Raw genomic sequence first — 22,458 nt, forward strand, 5'->3', positions numbered from 1 at the left:
CCAAGCTTATACCACTCACACTAATACATTCAGGTACTCCTTCTTCCCAAACGTGATTGAAATGTGGAACAAGTTACCGATGTGTAGAGGAACATACTGATCTGTCCCAATTCAAACAAACTCTGGATGACTATCTGTGCGAGTGCGCCGCTTGATTCCGATGTATTCTGTGTTTGTGATTATTGCACATGTTCTTTTATATGTTTTCATAACCCTCTCTGTAAGGACCCTCGCAAGGGGGTTGACAGTATTGTTAAATAAATAAATAAATATTGTGGTGGGGAAGAGACAATAGAACAGTTCTTGTCATTCCGCCGTTTTTCATTATTAAGAAACCATAAATAGTTTCATGGGGCTGTATAGAATTCAGCCATTCCAGATATTCTATCTTTGGGAGCCTCCACTCCAGCACATTATCGTAGGGATGTTGGGGCAGCTATTGTGAGGTTTATGACTGAATAAGGACGATTTATTTGCTAAATTAAACCTTTATCTGACTTCATTATTCTTTATTTTTTCAAACTTTCTCATTCGTGTTTCTTTTTAGATACGAATTATTTTCCTAACTGGCCCGGATTTTGGCCAGTCCTCCATAGTGGGTATGAGCCACTCGTGGAGGAAAACAAACAAAAAACAGACAAGCAGCCACAGACAGAAAGACAGACGACTTACAGATTCTGTAAGCAGCAAACAATTAGTTGCGCTTAGTTTTGAGCAAACCAGCTTTACGTGCCTTCACCCATAGAAACTCTATGCCTTCACCAGCCAAGCTTAGCCGTGTTAGGCCTACGAGCCATAAAATCCACAATCGAATTCGGAATCAGCGGCGTCTAATGAATCAATCTTCATAACACACGCTAGCTGAGAGAAAGCGATAACCGCAGTCACTTCTCCTAGCTTGCGAACTTCACGCGTAATCACGAATCGAACCCAGTTTGGTGCAAGGTTAGAGCCGAACGGTATGGTGTCTAGACCCTTTCTAGACACCATACCGTTGCTTCGATGGGGGCCGCCATGTTTGCTGACGCAAAGCTTTTGGGGCCGCTATTTGAGCTCCCGCTAAATCGGTAAAATAGCGTTCCAAACGCAAACGTAGTTTGTGTCTCGCGCATGCGCAGTGGCTTCGACGCTATTTCTTTGGGACCCCTATTCTAAAGCTCTCTATGGTGAACACGATTACGCCGCTGTCGAAACTTTACACCAGCAGCTAAGCAGAATGTAGGAGTTAGCTTTGTATTTGTGTGGTTGAGTTTTGTGCCACCAGCTGGCCCCACCAATCTGGCCGCTCTAAAGTCCCTTGATAATTTGAAAGTAGCGACACTCTTTGAACTCTGCCGCCGCCGCGCGACTTCCTCGCCCCTTGCGCGTTCCCCCGCGGCAACCAGTTTTGCCCCCGTTTTTCTGCGCGACGATTGGTCTCCCTGCCGTTGCCCTTGGAAACGCGCGGATCTTGAGTTTTGCTTGTGTTTTTCTTTTTGTTCGCGCCATTTTCCTCCTGAGCACGGCTGGCTCGGTGCTTTAGCTCGGCGTAGCGAACGTTGTACGCTGTGTTTCTGGTCTATGTGCTAGCGCTATGCCGGGCTGTTGCGCATATAACTGCAGCAAGAAGCCTGAAGATGGTTATGCCGTTTTTATGATACCACAACGTAAGCGTGACGGCTTGCGAGGGAAGCAGTGGCTGCATGACATTGGCCGAAAGAACTTTGTTCCGACAAAGAACAGCGTTGTTTGCGAGCTGAGGAGTCTTTCTTATAGTTCGTAGCAAAGAATCCCGTAATGCTGCATTTTTTTTTTTCATTCTTCCAGCCTGCTCACCAGCGTTTTTGATGCGGTTGTCCTCAGTACGCTTAATATTCTGGGAAGGCTCCATCACTTCGCACGTCGCTAACTGTTGTTATTCAGTCGGAAGTGCAGTATTATGATTCTCCTTTGCGCCCTGAAAAAATTAGTGGCAAGTGTACCCGTAGTATTGCAGGTGATGAGCGTTAACTAGTCAAAATTGAGTTTTTTTTTTTTTTAGTTTTAAGGCGAAAGCCTTTAGATCTTTATGTTTCGAGGTCGCGTTGTAAACTGGAAGTATCACGTGACCCAAGAAAGGCCAGAGGGGACCCAAAGCATGTCCACCCCTGTATAAGAGAATGATTACCCAAGTTAATTAATGAATCATTAGTGGTTGACATAAGGTGGATTAGGGACGATTAGGGTGATTAGGGAGTATTAAAGAAGATTACGGTAGATTAGAGTGCATTATGAAGGATTAAGATGCATGAATAAAGATTAAGGTGCGTGGAGGAGGATTAAGGCGGATTGTGGTGGATTAAGGTGAAGTGTTGATGAAAGGGTATTAAGACCGATTAGGGTGGGTGAAGTGTTGATGAAAGGGTAGTAAGACCGATTAGGGTGGATTAGGGTGCATGAACAAGGATTAGGGAGGATTAACGTGGATAAAGGAAGATTAAGGTCGATTAATGTGGATTAAGGTGAATTAGGGTTGATAAAGGAGGATTAAGACCGATTTGGATGGACTAGGGTAGATTAAGTTGAATTAGGGACCATGGAGCTGGATTAGGTTTTATAGAGGCGGATTACGATGTATTAAGGTAGACTGGGACCATTAAGCAGGATTAAGAGGGATTAAGGTGTGTGAATAAGGATTAAGATGGATGAAGGAGGATTAAGGCGGATTATGATGGATTAGGGTTGATAAAGGAGGAGTAAGACCGCATAGGGTAGGCTAAGGTGCATTAGGGGCGATGAAGGTTGATTAGGTTGTATTAAGGTGGATTGGGAGTTTTAAGGTGGATGAAGGAGCATTAGGGTGGAGTAGGTTGGACTAAGGTGAATTGGGGTTCATTGAGAATTAAGACCGATTAGTCTACCATAGTCCTCCTAATGCACATTCATCGACCTCAATCCTCCTTCATTCAATTTAATCCACCATAATCCACGACAGTCCTCCTTAATGCACCCTAATCCACCTTCATCGACCTTAATCTACTCTAACCCTCCTTAATCAACCGTAATGCTTCCTCATTAACTTTAATCCACCCTAGCCCACCATAATCATCTTTAATGCACCTTAATCCATCTTAATCCACCTTTATCCTTCTTCATGCACATTAATCCACCATAATCCAGTATAATCGTCCTGAATGCACATCAACGTACCTTCATCCACCCTAATTAACCTCAACGACCTTAATCCCACCTAGTCCTCCTTTATGCACCTTAATCCATCTTCATTCACCCTAATGCACCCCCATTGACTTTAATCCACCCTAATCCTCCTTAATACACCCGAATTCATCTTAATCCAATCACTAATCAATCATTACTTTGCTAATCATTAATCATCTCTTATACACGGCTGCACATGCTTTGGTTCGCTTCCCGCCTTCCTTCGGTCACGTGATATTTTCTGTAGCTCACAACGGGACCTTGAAACAGAGGTCTAAGGCTTTCGCTTAATAAGCCACACACAAAGGGATGTGTCACATGCAATACTAGATCAGACGCACGAAGTAATGCATCTGATCATGTGGCAGAAAAATTGTCTGGAGTATAGAACTCGCCTCAAAGCTCCCTTTACATCGGTACACCCCGTTCATACGGCTTTAAGAAAAAACCAACCTCCTCATAAACGTTGCCTCCAGCATTATCGATGCTGTTATTAGCATTTCTCAAAATTTTCAACCCCACTGGGGCACGCAACTGGCCCAAAATAACACGCCTCCATAGAATCCTGCGGCCCGTCCGCGGGAGCCCAGGAGGAATAGCGCGCCGTGCGCAGCCGGCGGGCGAGGAGAATCGAGGAGGAAAGCGCCGTGAGGAGGAGAGTGTCGCCGCTTTCAAATTATCAAGGGGCTTTAGGCCGCTCTAGGGTGCCTCGATGCGCGCGCCCTCTCGGAGGGTGGAGTCATTCTGTGAAGGGGTCAGTGCCGCTACAGTGAACTAGAAGTATTTCTAGTTTCTAGTGCACTGTAGTGCCGCCTTCCGACCGCCGGCCGCCATTGCGCTCCCCGCATTTCTATACGGTCGGTCGGGAGAGACACGTGCACGGCGTTTCGTGGTCCGAAATGCCCGGGTGTTGCGTGCCCCAGTGCACGAACCACTCACGGAATGACTGGAAGATGTTCCGATTTCCTAAAGAATCGAAAAGACGACTCCTCTGGCCGGTTAAGGTCAAGCGCGACAAGTGGCAACCCACGGACCGGTCGTGTGTGTGCAGCGTAATTTATGCCATTTCTGCATTCGTAGTTATTCGTTCATTTGTGTGCTTTTCCCGTAGCGTGTTCGTCTTGTATTCTTGATATCTGGCACATATGCATCCGTGTGTAACTCTTATTTCTGGATAACACAAAATGCTTTGTTAATCGCTTGTTGCACACCGGCTGCAAGAGCGTCAAGATGTACAGTACGCGCACGTTGTGCACTCTTTGTGACCGGCGCCTCGTACAATTTGATTTTGTACTTAGCTGGAAGAGCATACGCATGGCGCAGTGGAAGGTACGGTGAGCTTTAAGCTTGCCTTTCATGTAATGACATACGGATCGTGTTGACGTGTTTTCCCAGCGTTATTCTTGTGCCGCTGTCCAACTCGGGCGGTACTTGGTGTCCGTGCGTGTGTGTGTTCATGCGTGTATTTGTGTGTCGGAGGGGTGAAACCTATGACCACGCATGACGCATGTATGGTCATGACAAGCATGTCATGTGACGCCTCATCATGGCTGATTTAGTGACAATTAATTGGTGGTTACTGCTATGTATAGAAGCTACGTAGTTGTAATTTGATCATGCACTGTCTGTGCGTTCGCTATTTTCTTCCCCACCCGATGATCGGCGAATTATTTGAATATCGGATAAGAGATGATTGACGAGGATTTCAAGGCTACGTGTCCGTTTAACGACATAAATTTATTTTGGGCGGGGACAGAATTAGACGAAAAAAAGAGCTGTTGTGTTCGGGCTCTGCGAACATTGTGGACAGCATGACGCCAGTGTTGACCTACAACATTGCCTTTTTGAGCATACATATAACAGGGTGCCACTTTTTTATATTTAAAATGATTTCTTAGCTCACTCCCATTGTTCCACCTGTCAGTATAAGCAAGAAGCTTTAATTTTAATTAAAACTCGGCCGCCGCGGCTGGGTGGCCGCGGCGGCCGAGTTTCTATAGAGGAAACGCATGGTGCTGTCACTAAAACCTCAGGTGGTCGAAATTTCCGATGCCCTCTACCACGGATTCATCACACCCGATGATACGAAATCACAAAGGAAGGCCGTGGATGTGACATTGGTTGAAATATGCGACGTTAAAAAATTCGCAAATGTCACCACAGGTAATACAGACACAGACAGGTAACACAGACACAAATGAAGAGCTTCCACATTCACTGCAGTTTCCGTGACCCCAAAACAACCATTCAACATTGGTAGAACATCACTTAGACGCGGCCTCGTTTCAACCGCAGAGTGGTGATTTGACTGTTACGATAATTGCTTTCTACTCAGCGTTGCAGCATTCAGCCCGTAAATGGGCTAACTGATGACTGATTCGAAAACAAGATTTGAAAGTAGGGTGTACGATGGCAATTATTCTTTTGTCCCGTGGCGGCACGCGGTTTGTTAAACAAATTCGGGTTTCAGCTGGCAGCCAAACGGTCTTTACGCTTTGGTTAAAGGCACGAAACTCACACACAGACACAGCGAAAGACGGCGGGACTCGTGCCTGCCTATGTTTCGTGCCTTTAACCAAGGTGAACAGTCAGTCACCAGCTAGCCCAACAAGACGTTCTTTTAAGGTCCGCGCGGCTGGCGTGGACGGAAGTTTTCTCCTGCAGCAAGTCCAGTTGGAAATTCCACTTTAAAAATAAAAATTACAGAATATTAGATTGATACCTTCACACTGCTGATGCGAAAATTTCGTGTTCTCGACATATCATTAAAGCAGCACACGCTATCAAAGCGAACTGTACATGCAGCTGCGCGACGCCCGTTGACTGCCTACGGAGCGGGCATCATAATGGCGGACGCCGTAGCAGACGACGCGGTTGTCTTCACCCTGCACGGCGGCGGAGGGGAGCGCGCGCATCGAGGCACCCTAGGCCGCTCATGTTTACGCTCCCGCTCAAACGGCAAACCGCCCGCGCTTGCCGTTTAGTTTTGCGTACGCCGCACGTTTTCTACAACTTTAGTTGGCCGGCGATACCTTCGGATCTCAGAGGCCATATGCCGTCGTTGCGGCTATTTCCAGCCTGTAGCGATAGGTGGCGCTGACATCTCGAACGTTTCTTTCGTTAGGCTTCGACTCGTTGGAAACGAGAAGCGATCTCGAAAACACGAGGTTATCCGTAATACTCTGTCGTCGAAGCGGCCCGAGCTAAGCGAAAGCCGTTTACACAATCATTTGCTACGAATGAAGTGCATTTTAGAAAAGCAACGCCAAATTCAATTCGAAGCGGGCAGCCGGGACCACCGTTTATAAACGGTGGCCGGGACCGCCGCCATGTTTCCCGCAAACCACGCAAAAACGCTAACTTGTTTGCGTTGCGTACGCCCGCTATTTCGTTTAGCGTTCAGCGCATGCGCAGTGACGACCCGCTATTTTTTAGCGTACGCAATGGTATAGCGTACGCTATTCTAAATCTGTATTACCGGACGCACTAGACGTTTAGCGTGTCCGCTATGGGCACGTTGCAAGTGCTAGGCGGCGCCCTGTCTTTCTAAAGCCTCTTGATAATTTGAAAGTAGCGACACTCTCCTCCTCACGGCGCTTTCCTCCTCAATTCTCCTCGCCCGCCGGCTGCGCACGGCGCGCTTTTCCTCCTGGGCTCCCGCAGACGGGCCGCAGGATTCTATGGAGGCGTGTTATTTTGGGCCAGTTGCGCGCCCCAGTGGGGTTGAAAATTTTGAGAAATGCTAATAACAGCATCGATAATGCTGGAGGCAACGTTTATGAGGAGGTTGGTTTTTTCTTAAAGCCGTATGAACGGGGTATACCGATGTAAAGGGAGCTTTGAGGCGAGTTCTATACTCAGACAATTTTTCTGCCTCATGATCAGATGCTTTACTTCATGCGTCTGATCTAGTCTTGTGACACATCCCTTTGTGTGTGGCTTATTAAGCGAAAGCCTTAGACCTCTGTTTCAAGGTCCCATTGTGAGCTACAGAAAATATCACGTGACCGAAGGCGGGAAGCGAACCAAAGCATGTGCAGCCGCGTATAAGAGATGCTTAATGATTAGCAAAGTAATGATTGATTAGTGATTGGATTAAGATGAATTCGGGTGTATTAATGAGGGTTAAGGTGGATTAAAGTCGACGAAGGTGCATTACGGTGAATGAAGGTGCATAAAGGAGGACTAGGTTGGATTAAGGTCGATGAAAGTGCATTAGGGTGGATGAAGATGCGTTGAGGTGTATTAAGGACGATTATAGAGGATTAGGGTGGATTAAAGTGCATGAAGATGGATAAGGGTGGATTAACACGAATCAAGGTGCATTAAGGAGGATTATGGTCGGCTAGGGTGAATTAAAGTGAATGAAGGAGGATTAGGGTGGACTAAGGTAGATGAATGTGGATTAAGGACGATTATAGTGGATTAAAGTGAACGAGGAAGCATTAGGGTTGATTAAGGAGGTTTAAAGTGCATTAAGGAGGGTTAGAGTAGATTAAGGTCGATTAGGGTGCATTAAGGAGGACTTTCGTGGATTAAAGTGAATGAAGGTAGATTAAGATCGATGAATGGGGATTCGGTGGATTAATGTGCATTAGGAGGATTATGGTAGACTAACTGGTCTTAATACTCAATGAACCCTAATTCACCTTAGTCCACCCTAATCGACCTTAATGCTCCTTCATCCACATTAATCCAGCTTAATACTCCCAATCCACATTAATACAACGTAATCAACCTACATCGCCCCTAACGTACCTTAGCCTACCCTATACGGTCTTAATCCTCCTTTATTAACCCTAATCCATCATAATCTGCCTTAATACTCCTTCATCCACCTTAATCTTTATTCATGCACATTAATCCAACTTAATCCTGCTTAATAGTCCCAATCTACCTTAATACACCCTAACCCACCTCTATCAGACCTAACCCAGCTCCATAGTCCCTAATCCACCTTAATCCATCCTAATCGGTCTTAATCCACATTAATCGACCTTAATATTCCCTTTTCCACCTTAATCCTCCCTAATCCTTGTTCATGCACCCTAATCGGTCTTAATACCCTTTCATCAATCCTTCACTATAATCCGCCTTAATCCTACTCCACCCACCTTAACCTTCTTTAATACCCTCTAATCAACCTTAATCCTCCCTAATCAACCTTATGTGAATCACTAATGATTCATTAACTCGGGTAATAATTCTCTTAAACAGGGGTGGACATGCTTTGGATCACCTCTGGCCTTCCTTGGGTTACGTGATACTTCCAGTTTACAACGCAACCTTGAAACAGAGATCTAAAGGCTTTCGCCTTAAAACTTATTAAAAAAAACTCAATGTTGACTAGTTAACGCTCATCACCTGCAATACTACGGGTATACTTGCCACAAATTTTTTTCAGGGCGCAAAGCAGAATCTATAATGCTGCACTTCCGACTGACTAACAACAGTTAGCGACGTGCGAAGTGATTGAGCCGCCCCAGAATATTAAGCATACTGAGGACAACCGCAACAAAAACGCTGGTGAGCAGGCCGGAAGAACGAAAAAAAAAAAATGCAGCATTACGGGATGCTTTGCTACGAGCTATAAGAAAGACGCCTCAGCTCGCAAACAACGCTGTTCTTTGTCGGAACAAAGTTCTTTCGGCCAATGTCATGCAGCCACTGCTTCCTGCTCACGCCGTCACGCTTTCCTTGTATCATAAAAACCGCATAACCATCTTCAGGCTTCTTGCGGCAGTTATATGCGCAACAGCCCGGCATAGCGCTAGCACATAGAGCAGGAAACACAGCGTACAACGTTCGCTACGCCGAGCCAGCCGTGCTCAGGAGGAAAATGGCGCGAACGAAAAAGAAAAACACAAGCAAAACTCAAGATCCGCGCGTTTCCAAGGGCAACGGCAGGGAGACCAATCGTCGTGCAGAAAAACAGGGGCAAAACTGGATGCCGCGGGGGAACGCGCGACGGGCGAGGAGGTCGCGCGGCGGCGGCAGAGTTCAGAGTGTCGCTACTTTCAAATTATCAAGGGTCTTTCCGACCCCTAGCGCCATCTGACGAATAGTTGCGCGAATGCAGTAGGATTACTCACGGCGTCAGCAGCTCGCGCTGCGTGTTTGGCGCCCTGTCAAACGGTAGCGATGGCGCGAAACAGCGTGCCTATATTAATTTTAACCGAGTTTCGGGAATTACAAGATCTTGACAGCTTTTTTCGCGAAAAGAATTTAGAGAAAGGAAGTCGTCTATTTGAAGTGGGGCATGTCTACGACGTGAGGGAAGTGTTGAACTCGCACTGATCGCAGGTGACTGCTAGGTGTATTCCGCAAACGACAAATAACGCACCAGCGAGATGCGTGAAGCTCAGCGTAATTTACTTCGTCATCTACAGTGTGGACGCATGAAATTATAGGTGACATTGATTCTTGAAGATCGGCAACAGCAGACAAATCCTAGCGGGGAGCTGCGATTGCCGTGCTGGCACCGCAGGGAAGTGCAAGCACGCCGCGGTAGTTTCCTTGTACATACAGGACGGCAAATGCGAATCCAAAACATCTCATCCAAGAACGTGGGATGTACGAACGACTCGTAAGACCTACCCGAGGTATTCTAACATTGCTCTCCCCAAACACAAAAAAGGTGAGGAACTTACCAGTTGTGTTAGACTACGCTGGGAAAATATTTTCGCCCAAGTTACTGGAAGTTCGATACTTTTATGTTGCGATTTTTCAGTGCGTGCAAAGGAGGTTCCAATAAACCACGTCGTTAAATATTTTGTTGATCTCAACTGCCCCTTAGTTGATATGCTGGGCGCAAAAGGGTGTATGCCAGCTGAGCCAGCTGCAACCCCTCCTCGTAGCTCTCAGCAAGCCCTAGCGCTGTTTGAAAGATGATTGGGAGAGTTCCACAGCTTTACTGCGGCACAGTGAGGAAAAAAACTACTTTGTTTGCTGCATATCATGGTAAGCACTACAGGTGTCCCGTTGCTGCCATAGTTGCTGTAAAAGCAACGAATTCAGCGTTAACGCACTTCGCATAACGCCGGAACATAAAACAGCTTATGCCGTCGGACGAGCGCGATCCAGTATTGACGCCGTTCTGCTTCATACGGTCGGCTTGGAAACCTGTAAAACTTTGTTCCTCGCGAGTTGGTGCACGTGCTGTTGGTGCACGTGCTGTTGCAGCCCACTAGGCAACAGCTCGGGTTGCACTTCGGCATTGCTCAGAAAAGGCAACAGCTACGCGCGAAACAGTGCACAGACAGGCTTTCCGAACGCAAGCGGGCCGGTCGTGTCCTGCCAGGTCCGCGCTCGCCGCCGCAAGGGGCGTCTGGGCGTCCTAGTAGGCGCGGGAACTACGTTCGCAACAACGGCACCAAGAGCGGCGCTGCTGCGCCGGCGTTGAGAGCGCCGCATGCGAAGCAAAATTCTATTAGCGGGTGGGGCACGTTTCGCGCCGCGCGCGCTGTGTGCCTACGTGTGTGCGCGTGAAGGGCGGTGTACAGTCTGTTTCACATAGGGGAAAACTCGGAGCGCATTGCATCGCGATGCGGCGAGCGCTTGAGTCAGGCGGCGGCAGCAGCTCGCGCAGGTGCTCAAGGGGCGGGATCTTGAACGGCGTCGTCTGCAACGGCGGCGCGCGCTGGCCGCATTGTCGCTAAACGTACTACTATCAGTTGCAGGGCGCCGATCTCATTGTTACGGCGTGAAATGAGCCGGTATTCTTTACTATGCGTTGTGCGACGCCAACTGATATGCCTCGAAGTTAAGTTCATCGCTGCAGGGCAGTCATAGACGACGTACTGATTCCATACATTCTTGACGGCCCGTTTCTGGAAGGCTACTATATATTCTAACGCGATAGGTCGCCGATCCACACTGCTCGTGTGGTGCAACAACTGCTAGAAGAGCGCACAGTCACTCTCTTGTAGTGGCCGCCTCAATCCCCGGGCGCCAACATCATTTAAAATGTCTGGGGCTCGTTGAAAGTATCGCTGGCGCACCATCCCCTCTATCAGTCGCCCGAGGATTGGCTTCGGTCCACCATCGTCAGCGACTGAGACGTGCTGCGAATGAACACATCCCTGATCAAGTCATTCTGCACTTCACTGCCTTCCAGGATGAGCGCTGTCATCGCTGCCGCTGGGGACATGACGAGATACTAACTGAAGTTCCGAGCGTGACGTGTCCAATTCCCCGCCGGCGGGCAGAGTCTGTCTGGTGTAGCGAATGATTGTCGAGAAAAATCATTTAGCTCATTGTCTGAACCTAAAACATTCATTTAATCGTATCCGTTTGTTTCATCGTGTTCGACTTCCATAGTTATCATTGTTGAGTGCTTTGTTTTCCTGAGTCAAACAAAGACTGAACACGTTGCGCGCACATCTTGGTGCGTCTTGTCGCTGCTTATTACGGTAGCACACACAGTGAAGAAATATACGTGCACTGCCCCTGACAGTAGCACGCTTCCCGACAATGCGGCCAGCGCGCGCCGCCGTAGCAGACGACGCAGATCACGACTCCGCCCCTCGAGCGTCTGCGCCTGCTCGAGCTGCTGCCACCGCACGACTCCATTGCTTGCCGCATCGCGATGCAATACGTTCCGAGTTTTCCCCTAAGTGTGAAACAGACTGCACACGCTTCTATTTGCCTTTAATAAGATCGGTACGCTTGACGATTATTTTTATGGCTGCAATGCGGCGAAAGGGCAGCGTCTGCTTAACCATGTAAGTGACGCTGAGCAGGTGATTGGAAAGGACATCGTATGTACCGCCGGAAAAATCGTCAGCACATACGATGCGGCACATACATACGGCACATACGAGCTAAAGTCATTTTTGCAGTTTCTCACAATATGTTTGCTACAAATCCGTGTTGTCTCTGATGGCGACAACGGTCTTCCGTCGACACTGTGCGGAAATAAACAAAATATATCGATGACTTAAATGATATTGCGCGACAAAAAACGACACGGACGTGAGACGACACACCAAGCGCATGTCGTCGACACACCAAGCGCTTGGTGTGTCGTCTCTCACGTCCGTGTCGTTTTTTGTCGCGCAATATCATTTAAGTAATGGATTACCAACTTGCTCGGAATGCTGCTCTCAAAAATATATCGCTGCATAGCACAAGTACGACATGCGCACACAACTTTAACTAGTGTGTCCCCTACAATATGGAATAGAAGCAGCAGTGTAGACAGCTTGGCCATTTTTTAACAGTGCTCACGAGACGGAAGTTGAAAGTATTAGTAATCATTCCTGCTTCAGAATGCCGGCGCGACCAAGACGCGGGCGTGTATCGTCCAGCAACTCGATCGATCGGTGCAGTGGTGAACGGGAATGAACTCCGGTCATGTTCAATGCATCGTGCACATATTCAATTTCTCGGCACGCGTGAACTTCGGCCACTGCTAGCGCATACAACAGAAGTGGTTTCCATTCTTGGGCAGCGCACACATAAACGAAACACGAGAAAGAAGACAGGACAAGCGCTCGTCGAACATAAGTTTTTATATGAATAAAAGGATTATGTACCGAGTAATTATTAAATTCATGTGGGTTACATATAAAAACCGTCATACACTCAGGAGTGATCAATGAACGAGCTCGCTTCGTTTGCCAGTTGTTTACTTCGCTCGGCGCACCGCAGTAATCCATGTGTGTCGTCTGCTTATTTCGTACCATTTTCTTGTGAATCGGCAGAATTCCACTGGTGGCATGAAATTAAAAAATTATGGGGTTTTACGTGCCAAAACCACTTTCTGATTATGAGGCACGCCGTAGTGGGGGACTCCGGAAATTTCGACCACCTGGGGTTCTTTAACGTGCACCTAAATCTAAGTACACGAGTGTTTTCGCATTTCGCCCCCATCGAAATGCGGCCGCCGTGGCCGGGATTCGATCCTGCGACCTCGTGCTCAGCAGCCTAACACCATAGCCACTGAGCAACCACGGCGGGTACTGGTGGCATCAACCCTTTCGTGTTTACATTGCTGTCCTGACAGTTAACAACACCATAATAATTTCCGGTCATCCGAAGAGGCGCCGTCGCAAACAAGAGACGTATCGCGCGTAGCGCGAACTGAACGCGGGCGCGCGATACGATAAGCGGCGGCGGAAACCTACACCCGTTGGAGATGAAATCGTTCCGCCAGGGGAGAAACGAGCGCTGGCGTCTAGGATGAAACTTGGCGTGCGGTCGTCCATTCCGGCAAACCGGGGCGGTTTGGGCGGATTAAACGTGAGCTGCCGGAGCGGTGCAGCCGCCTGGTGTTGAAAGCTCAATCAGACAAACACAGAGCTGAAATTGTAGTAGTCTACTTCATTCTGCTTCGCTGCTGGTGCAAATTTTCGGCAGCGGCGTAATTGTGTTCACAATTACGACGCTGGCGAAAACTTACACCCCAGCTAAGAATATAAGGTCTCCTCGATTTGGCTGCACCTTTTGCACTAGTTCAGAAAAGTGTCGTGCCAGTGCAGCGCTAGTTCTTGAAGTGCGAGTGTAGCTAAAGCCCCTCAATCTCCCAAAGTAGCGCCATTCGCTTCCCTCCTCCTCCGCTCGGCGCGGCCTCGACGGTGGCGCCGCCGGTGGTGGGCCTGCCGTAGCAGACGACGGCTAACACGCTACAGGAGGAAATCCGCAGAAAAGTTCGTTCGAGCCCTGCGGAGCAGTTTTTTCAATCGAGATCTTTCTTCGTCAGTCGGTAACTGGCCTTTAGAATTTCGTGTTAGAATTGCGGAGGAAATAGAGAAAATGACCATTATTCAAGGCGTATTTAAGGCGTAAAGCGCGCGACGTTGAGTTCGTGTTGCTGAAACACGACGCAAGCACGCGGTGTACTCAAACACGTGCGTAATTACCAATGTTTCAGGTGTTGACAGCGTGAAAGTATGCGTACGTGGTTTCGTAGGTTCATTCACGTACCTGCAGGACACTTTTGTTCGGTCGGCGCGTGAGAGATTCCGGCTGTGTGCGGTCAACCCTGTTGCCAGGCGGTCAACATGCCTGGCAACAGGGCCGTTTTTTCATTGCGGGGTGCTTTGGTAATCGCGACGATATCTTGTTTTTTTTTTTTTTACAGGTACTGCTCCAGGAGGGCACATGTAATGGCTAACGGAAGCCTCTGAAGAGCACGTAACATTACACTAATGCAGACGTCGCAGGGAGTGTTCGCATACAAAATTGACTGTCCGCAATCTTATACCCCCGTGGCATGCACAGGCTTCGGCGAGCCCCATCTAGCGCTGGTTCTAGCTTTGGTGTTGCCGTTGCCGCTTTGGTGCCCTGACGGCGCCGTCAATAACACGAAACAATGACAAGTTGTTACACTAGTAAATAAAATTTATTGAAGAAATACAATCGCGCCGAGGCGCCAACTTCTAAAGCAGCACTAGCGCACGAGTATTATGAAACGCCAACGAGGAATTTACCGGCCCACGTACGACTCTACGATCAAAGTGCACGTTAAACATCCCCAGGCGAGCTAGATAAAGTTATCCGGAGCCATCCACTACGACCTCCATCCTAGCTTTAGTCGCTTCGGAACGTTAAAAACATTAATTACCACAAACCAAATCAATACATGCGGGCGTACATTCGAAGCTAAAAGACTGCATCGTAAGTAATAGTGAGCCTTGCAATAGCGTTGAGAATGTGCTAACTTTTGGTGGAGCTCAAAACACACCCTGAATTAAGTCGCTTTTATGTCACAGGCCAGCTGCAGATGCGTGCATTTCACCGCAAGACGATACTACATGAAACAAAGAGAGCACATTCGAAAAAAGAAAGTCAAACAACGCGCTAAAAACCACGCAGAGCATGAACACCCACTTTTTCGAAGCGGAAGGCGTGAACTAGGCTCCAGATAAGAGGTTGTGAGTAGCCGTGGCCCTTACTTCACTAAGCCGTGCGCTCTTTGCCACTTCCTCGAAGTCAGCCCGCCCGATCCTGCGAATCCACACTTCTTTTTGCATTGCGCCCGCCGGACGGCAAAGCAAAAAGCTTTTTGCCCTCGCTGTGTCTGTTGCGGCAACCGAAGGTGCAGCAGCATGGCATCGCAATTAAGTTCTCGGCCCTGTACATTCTATTACGCTAACGCACTCCGTCAGTCCGCCTGCCGTACTTTCGTCGCGCAGGCCCAACAATGGAGGTCGGCGCGCGCTGGAAAGAAAAAATATACAAAAGCGCGGCGCCTGCTCCACGCTGGAAAGAAAAAAATATACAAAAGCGCGGCGCCCGCTTCCACGTGACACAGATTGGCCAATGGGGGAGCGGAGGAGGCTGGGGCGACAGGAGGCGCGGAGGAGGACGCGCCAGGGTGAGCGGGGTGGCGGAAAGATCTAAGAATGGCGCTACTTTTGAAAGATTGAGGGGCTTTAAGTGTAGCGCGACGCTAGCGCTTTCGGTGCAGCGGTCAAATCGAGGACAAAAGTGCAGAAACGTACAGGCCTTCGTCTGCTGCGACTGGGTGGCTGTGGCTTTTCTTTTGTTGGTGTGTCATTATTCAGAAAGCATGACCAAGCGTGGTTTCCACATCTTTCTGAATCATATATGGCACAACGTTTCAAACGACTGACCGATGTGGTTTCGCGCAAACTTAACGTCGAGGTAGCGGTAAGCTCGTGAAAATTAATACAAACGACTGTGACCCGAGGGAAAATCCCGGCCTTCAGTGCACTTAGCAGCAGTTGAACCCGGAAAGCGCCCTTAACAAGATGCTGCGTACACATCCTGAAGAAAACTGGCGTCCGTGCTGCGTTACTAATAGCAGGCGCCGTCGATGCCGTCTACCAACACCCGCATGGCCACGGAGCCGCATGTGTCGCCTGCTATCAAAAGCCTTGCACTACGTGCACGAGAAAAGAACTTGCGGAGAGTCTAGTGCCGAAGTGTACATGAACTCGTGCAGCACGACGTCAAATCGAGTGCCGAAGTGCAGGTGGCGCTAGCTGCACTGGCAAATCGAGTGCTAGAGTGCTGCACCTCCTGAACTAGTGCAGAAAGTGCAGCCAAATCGAGGAGACCTATAGTAATTGGCTCTGTGTTTAGGTGGTTGAGTTTTGCACCACCAGCTGGCGCCACCAACTTGGAGACAAGTTAAACATAACAAGTTCGATAACAAGTTAAAGACCGCGCAATGAGTGATGGAATGAAGAATGTTAAGAGTAACGTTAAGAGACAGGAAGAGAGCAGTAAAGCACATGGGAATAGCCGATATTCTAATTGACATTAAGAGAAAGAAATGGAGCTGGGCAGGTCAAGTAATGCGTAGGTCAGATAACCGGTGGACCATTGGAGTTACAGGATGGGTGCCAAGAGAAGGGAAGCACTGTCGAGGACGCCAGAAGACTAGGTGGGGTGATGCAATTAAGAAATTCACAGACGCTAGCTGGACTCAGTTGGCGCAGGACAGGGGTAATTGGACATTGCAGGGAGAGGCCTTTGTCCTGCAGTGGACATTAAGAGGCTGATGATGTTTTGACACTTCTCGCAATACGGCTGAGGCATACCCAGTGATATGCTTCTGCTTTAGCTCTTTTAGCTCTGGGGTGGCAGCCATCCTTTCTGCCTATGCACACAAACCACCATAACCTAGCGTTAAACAGATACCACTTAAAACGTGGGGGAGGGAACCAAGTGATGAACATAATATAATTGAGCATGCTGTTCATGGCAAGTATGAATTATAGCTTTAAATTGTGCCAAAACCACAATTTGATTATGAGGCATATCATAATGAGGGACTCTGGATAAATTTTGACCACCTAGGGTTCTTTAATGTGTACAGAATGCACGGTACACCGGTGTTTTCGCATTTCATCCCCATCAAAATGTCGCCACCGTAGCCAGGATTCGATTCGGTGCTCTCGGGCTTAGTAGTCTGATGCCTTAGCCACTACGCCACCACGGTGGGTGCAGCAAACCTCGGATTCCATAGAAGGCTAGTCCCCACATGCAAGCAGACACTTATAAACAACAAAAAAGAGCCTCTTCATGTTTCCTTCCAGCAACAGTTGTTGCACTGAATCGGAGGCTGCAGTGCTCCACCGGCATGTACAAGAAATGCTGATAAGCCGAGAGATTGCCAAGAACATGAGCATTGGTATTAATTTGTAACAACCATTTCATTTCCTATTATCATTCATTGTGCCGAGTATCTGAGCCAGGCAATAACGGTGGTGCAGCATTGTAAGAGCCAATGACGAAAGGCTGCAAGAATGGAAAACTAAGTGTATTGTTATAAAATATAGCCGCTTGGCTGTGCATGTACAGTACACGACTGCGGCTATGGTTAGACAGCACATCTTGTAACCACTTGTACCTTCATACCGGCAGCCACACGCTCCTTCCACCAAGGCGCAGCAAGCTGTGCGCACCAAAGCAGAGGAGGGTGGGGGATTCAGCAGCGTTGGCAGACTGTAGTGTGAGCTGGCAGTGGTACAGTGCATGTGTAACCACTGAATTGAATTGAAATATGAGGTTTTACATGCTAAAACCACGATTTGATTATGAGGCACGCCGTAGTGGGGGACTCTGAATTAATTTTGACCACCAGGGTATCTTTAACATGCCCTCAATGCACATGACACGGGCATTTTTGCGTTCACCCCAATCGAAATGCAGCCACCGCAACCGGGAATCAATCCCGCGAGCTCGTGCTTAGCAGCACAACACCATAGCCGCTAAGCCACCGCAGCGGGTGCTTCTCTGTCGCTTTTTGGCACCTTTGTTAGACACCAAATGAAAGGTTACCATAATTATGAAGGTTACCATTAAAATTTAGAAAGCAGCATTTGGCAGGGCATTGCTATCGATGCTGCTTCAGCTGAGAGGAAATGTGTTAAATGAGGAATGGGAAAAGTAAACATTGCACTCTTTATATCTGGATTATTATACTATTAGGTCATTTTTAAAGATAACCATGGTAATATATCCATTGAACATAATATATTCATTTACTCATATGTGTTTCAGGTTTGAAGAAAAGCTACTGCAGGGCCCGTTCAGGTGTCCTGTGCATTCAGTTACAAGCCTTGATTTATAACCCATTACTTCGTTGATAGCTGGACTACCACCAGACAAATTATCAAATACTCAAAGACACAGCTGAAAATGAAATTTGGGAAAACTCACAGCATACATATAGCACTAACAAGCATGCCACGTAATTATGCTGAATAAAGGCACCAATTTAATACCAGCTCATTGAACAAACAAAAAATAGATCATGTTTTCAGTATGTACACACACTTTGTAGCATTGTGATGCTAACGTAAAAAAAAAGTAACTATGCGGTAAGCATTAAGACTTTAGAGGTTGGATTGTGCAACGTTTTGACAAGACACACAGAAGAGAAACACACACCACAAACATTAAGACTTGCTGTAGAGATGACTCCTTGTGTGACTATATCATGAAGTACTCATGTATATGTTGAGTAAGCCACTTTGATGCATCTAACATACGAACAAGACATCACACATAGTAATGTGATATTACACAGTGCCATCACTGAATAAAACAAACACAAGGTGATGAATGCACAACTATCCACTAACATGTTAAGTTAAAAAAGTGATCTATAGTCCACTGCTACTAGCGTAGCTCTAACTTCATGTTCTTTTCTTCTAGCTCCTTGGGGTCTCCATTTTCAAGATAGAATTTCCTCTTGACATGAGCAAACAGCAAGTCTGTGATGAGAAAAATCTGCAAAGGTAAAGGTAACATTGTCAAACATATGGTTAACTTATTTTACAATATTGCATGTTTAAAGGGCCCCTCACCAGGCCCCATAGCAAATTTTGGTTATACATTGGAAGTTGTTACGTGTTCTCTAGGGAGCGTTCTGCCAAAAAAATTTTTCAAGTCGGCTCATTAATAGCAGAGATAGAAATATTGCAGTGCCGCGAACCCATGATTTCAGCAGGCGGGCTACACTGCATAGCGAGACTCCCTCTCCACTCCCCTTGTCTAGCCTTTGCAAGCGAAATTCCTTCCCTGTTTTCTCCCATGCCGGACCTCGAGGATCGCGTGGCACATACGTCACGGGATCCGCCTTCACTTTCTTTTTTTTTCCTCGCTTTTCTTTTCCCAGTGCTACGCACTTCTGCTGCCGGCGTTGCACGCAAGCTGTTATCGTTTCACGTAGCGCATGATTTTGCGTGCTGTGCACAAGGGCACATGACTAGTGGTATAACTCAGCGCTACACGAATACTGAGGCAGTACAAGCGGATCGCAGAGCATGATCACGTGCCAGGACATGGTAGAAAATGGCATAGTTTTGGTACCTGCGCACGTGACCGTGGGAACCGTGGGAACAAGCAGACGAAGCAGACATTCCGTTTGTGTTTTCTTATTTCTCTAAACTTCAATTCGTCAATTCAAGCAACAGATCACACAAATAACAGATGGTGCCTTGAATAATTCTCGAAGTCTGATGTCACCACGAGCAACGTCACACTGCGGACTCGAGTACATAGGCGCAGGGACGCGAGTGTGTCATCCTCCGGCATGGAGCACGGCGGCCGCAAGGAGAAGGAAAAATGCCGTGCAGCTTGAAATTTCAGATCTTTCCGTGGCATGTAGCAATGTAATACTTTGCAGACACGATCGTTATCACGCAATGTATGCTCTGCGCTTGTCAGCTCAAGATGGCCAGACCTGGTGAAAATGGCCAGACCTGGTGAGGGGCTCTTTAAGCACATCATACACCCCATTACGCGCAACCAACTCCCCCAACTACCTGTGTTGACCAACTGTAATATATTTTTTGCACCATATACTTGTGCGTGACATCTGAAGGAACTTAATAACTGCTTGGTACAAAAAGTAGTGTGGATTTTATAAAGTTACAGGTAATGACAAACAGCTTTTGATGTGATATCGTAGGTTTTATGTCAAAGCAGAGGTGCAACATATGGTTCACGATAACATGACATAGCAACTACGCAGGTTTACTCACCATCTTCAAATGATTACAAGGCCTGTTTAAATGTAACAATCCATATGTACGTGTATTTGTAAACATACGACTTAAATTTTCTGTAAATATTGAAGACAATTCCGCAGAAAGCAATTTTAAATATAGCCGTTAACACCTTTTATCAAAGTAGTAATTTCTTCGCTCATTTGTGGCTTCTCCCGTCCTCTCTTTACTGAAATTGTATGAATGGTACAAGGTAGGTTCACAGCAGCATGTGCAACACCTGAAATAGTTGGCCACTCACAATTAACCATGCGACTGTGAATACATTCTGTTCTCTAATTCATGAAAGCCTGCCTAAGATATCTGTCATGACCAATAATGCACTTGTGTGCATTCCAACATTATTTTTTGTGAGCAAAACATTAGAAAGGACATAATGCAGGAGGAGTCACAGATCCCTTTAACAAATGCTTTTTTCATCCGCAGTGAAAAGTCACAAACAAATACATATAAATCAAACAATTATCTTCCTAGACAGTACAGATTTAAATTTATGAGCTGTTTGAAGCTGCTGTCTTACCTGGCCAGTGTTGAAAGCTAGTGTGATGCCAAAGTAAAAGTTGGCATTAGCACTACTTGAAAAAATCCACAAGTGCCAGAGAAGCGGTGCAAGCGCTGAGCACGATACAAATATACAGCCAACCAGAAAGTACTGCTTCATATCTGCAAAGAAACAAGGCAAAACACATACAGTATCTTAAATGAGCATGCTGCGCAAGTTATTTGGGTTCTGCAAAATGTGTGGTGGGCACAGTGAAGCGAAGTGCAATGGGGCAACAGCAATAAACTTGTTCGAATGCACAGCGAAATGCTGCTGTTATAACTACACACCAGATGCACAGACCCAACAGCAGTTGCTAAGTGTATAGGTTATTTCAGCCAACATCACCACCTCAGTCATACATATGAGATTATGTCTTAGTTCCTATGCTTTCAATGCACACTCTGATCTTTTGCTCTACTTGCAATTCATATGCAAAGCTTCTGCTACTGAATGTACATTCTAAATTCAGGTTACACGGCAACCACGGGCATATAAAAAAAACTTATTGCATCTATTTGAGACAAACAGAAAGCCCTGGACTCCAGTGATTCACTGGTACCAAGACTCAATTACTGCCTACAAAAGTTACATGCCTGCGACTCCGGAATACATTTAGAGACTCTCATATGATATTGAGAAGAAACCCCTGGTGTTCCTGCAAACCACCAGTATACGCAAGGGTCGTTTAAAGTATTGTTCTACATGCTTTTGCCCTCATTTGCCGAGTAACATCTCAAACATACATTACATCTGATGCAAGCTTTCACTATAGCCATACTGCCAACATGTTCCTGTCTCTTATCATTTTGCTTATACTTCAATTCGATCATTTGTTGTACAGTCCTTGGCTTCATCCCAACTTATTTATTCCCAATCCCATACTGGAATGTTATCTCTAAACTTTATTAAAAAAGAAACAAGAAATGGCACTGCTCTGCACTTACATGGAAAGACATGTCTCCAGATTGGAAGCAGAGATGTGTAGAGGGCAACATCACCAATACTCGGGTAGGACTTGAAAACTGCAGTCAATGCAACCACCAAAAAGAACAAGAGCAGTGGTTCTTTCCTGCAAATGTAGACACACATTCCCAGTAGACTTTCATACATATCTGATCATGCTTTAATGATATTTCTCTCGCATTTAGGGTATTAGAAGCACACTACATTAAGAAATATGGAGACACATCTGTAGCCTTGTATCATTCAGAAAGCACCTTGTTGGAACTTGTAGCATGAAACCATTATCTGTCTCCTTTCCTTTTTCTGATTGTGGTTCCGTGATTCTCTGCATGTCTTCGAATTCTTGTGCATTATAAAGGCAATTTTGAAAGCCTAATAATACAGTTGGTAGTGGTGCTTGTCCTGTCTTCGTCTGTGTATGTGTTAATTTGCACTCCACTTCCAATAGCTGTCAATCAAGAAGGGTGTTTTGATCATTGTGCTTCTTCCTACCATTACTGTGTGTATTTATTGAAGCAGTCCACTAGACAGGTTGAAGTAAGTCAAAATCTGCGTTTTGAATTTTGATAAGAATTACGTACTTCTGGAAGAATGACTATCGTCTGCTCATGTTCAGCTGTGCCTGCCAGTGTAGGATTGAAACTTTGGGCACACTGCTTATTGGTGTTGTATCCGGCGGGTCCCACTAACATCAATTAGTTGAGAACACTTGCTTAGCCTCGAACCATGCGAAACTTAAGGTCAGATCACATGTACGTTTGCCACCGTGCACTCACTCCTGGAAGC

General features: G+C 46.8%; 1 protein-coding gene across 4 annotated transcripts in view; it reads right to left on the reverse strand.

Moving 5' to 3' along the window:
• Positions 1-18,347: 18,347 nt before the first annotated feature.
• Positions 18,348-22,458, reverse strand: part of PIG-U (phosphatidylinositol glycan anchor biosynthesis class U) — a 59,079-nt gene continuing 54,968 nt past the window's right edge. For all 4 annotated transcript variants that reach the window (XM_055062047.1, XM_055062046.2, XM_050191516.3 and 1 more), the window contains 3 exons: positions 21,654-21,778; positions 20,686-20,828; positions 18,348-18,885 (listed from right to left, as the gene is read on the reverse strand). In XM_055062047.1, coding sequence (XP_054918022.1) covers positions 18,775-18,885; positions 20,686-20,828; positions 21,654-21,778 — 379 coding nt within the window. In that variant the 3' untranslated portion in view covers positions 18,348-18,774. The remainder of the gene's footprint in view (positions 18,886-20,685; positions 20,829-21,653; positions 21,779-22,458) is intronic.

This window comes from Dermacentor andersoni, chromosome 1 (assembly GCF_023375885.2).
Source record: "Dermacentor andersoni chromosome 1, qqDerAnde1_hic_scaffold, whole genome shotgun sequence".
Classification (NCBI taxonomy): Eukaryota; Metazoa; Arthropoda; class Arachnida; order Ixodida; family Ixodidae; genus Dermacentor; species Dermacentor andersoni.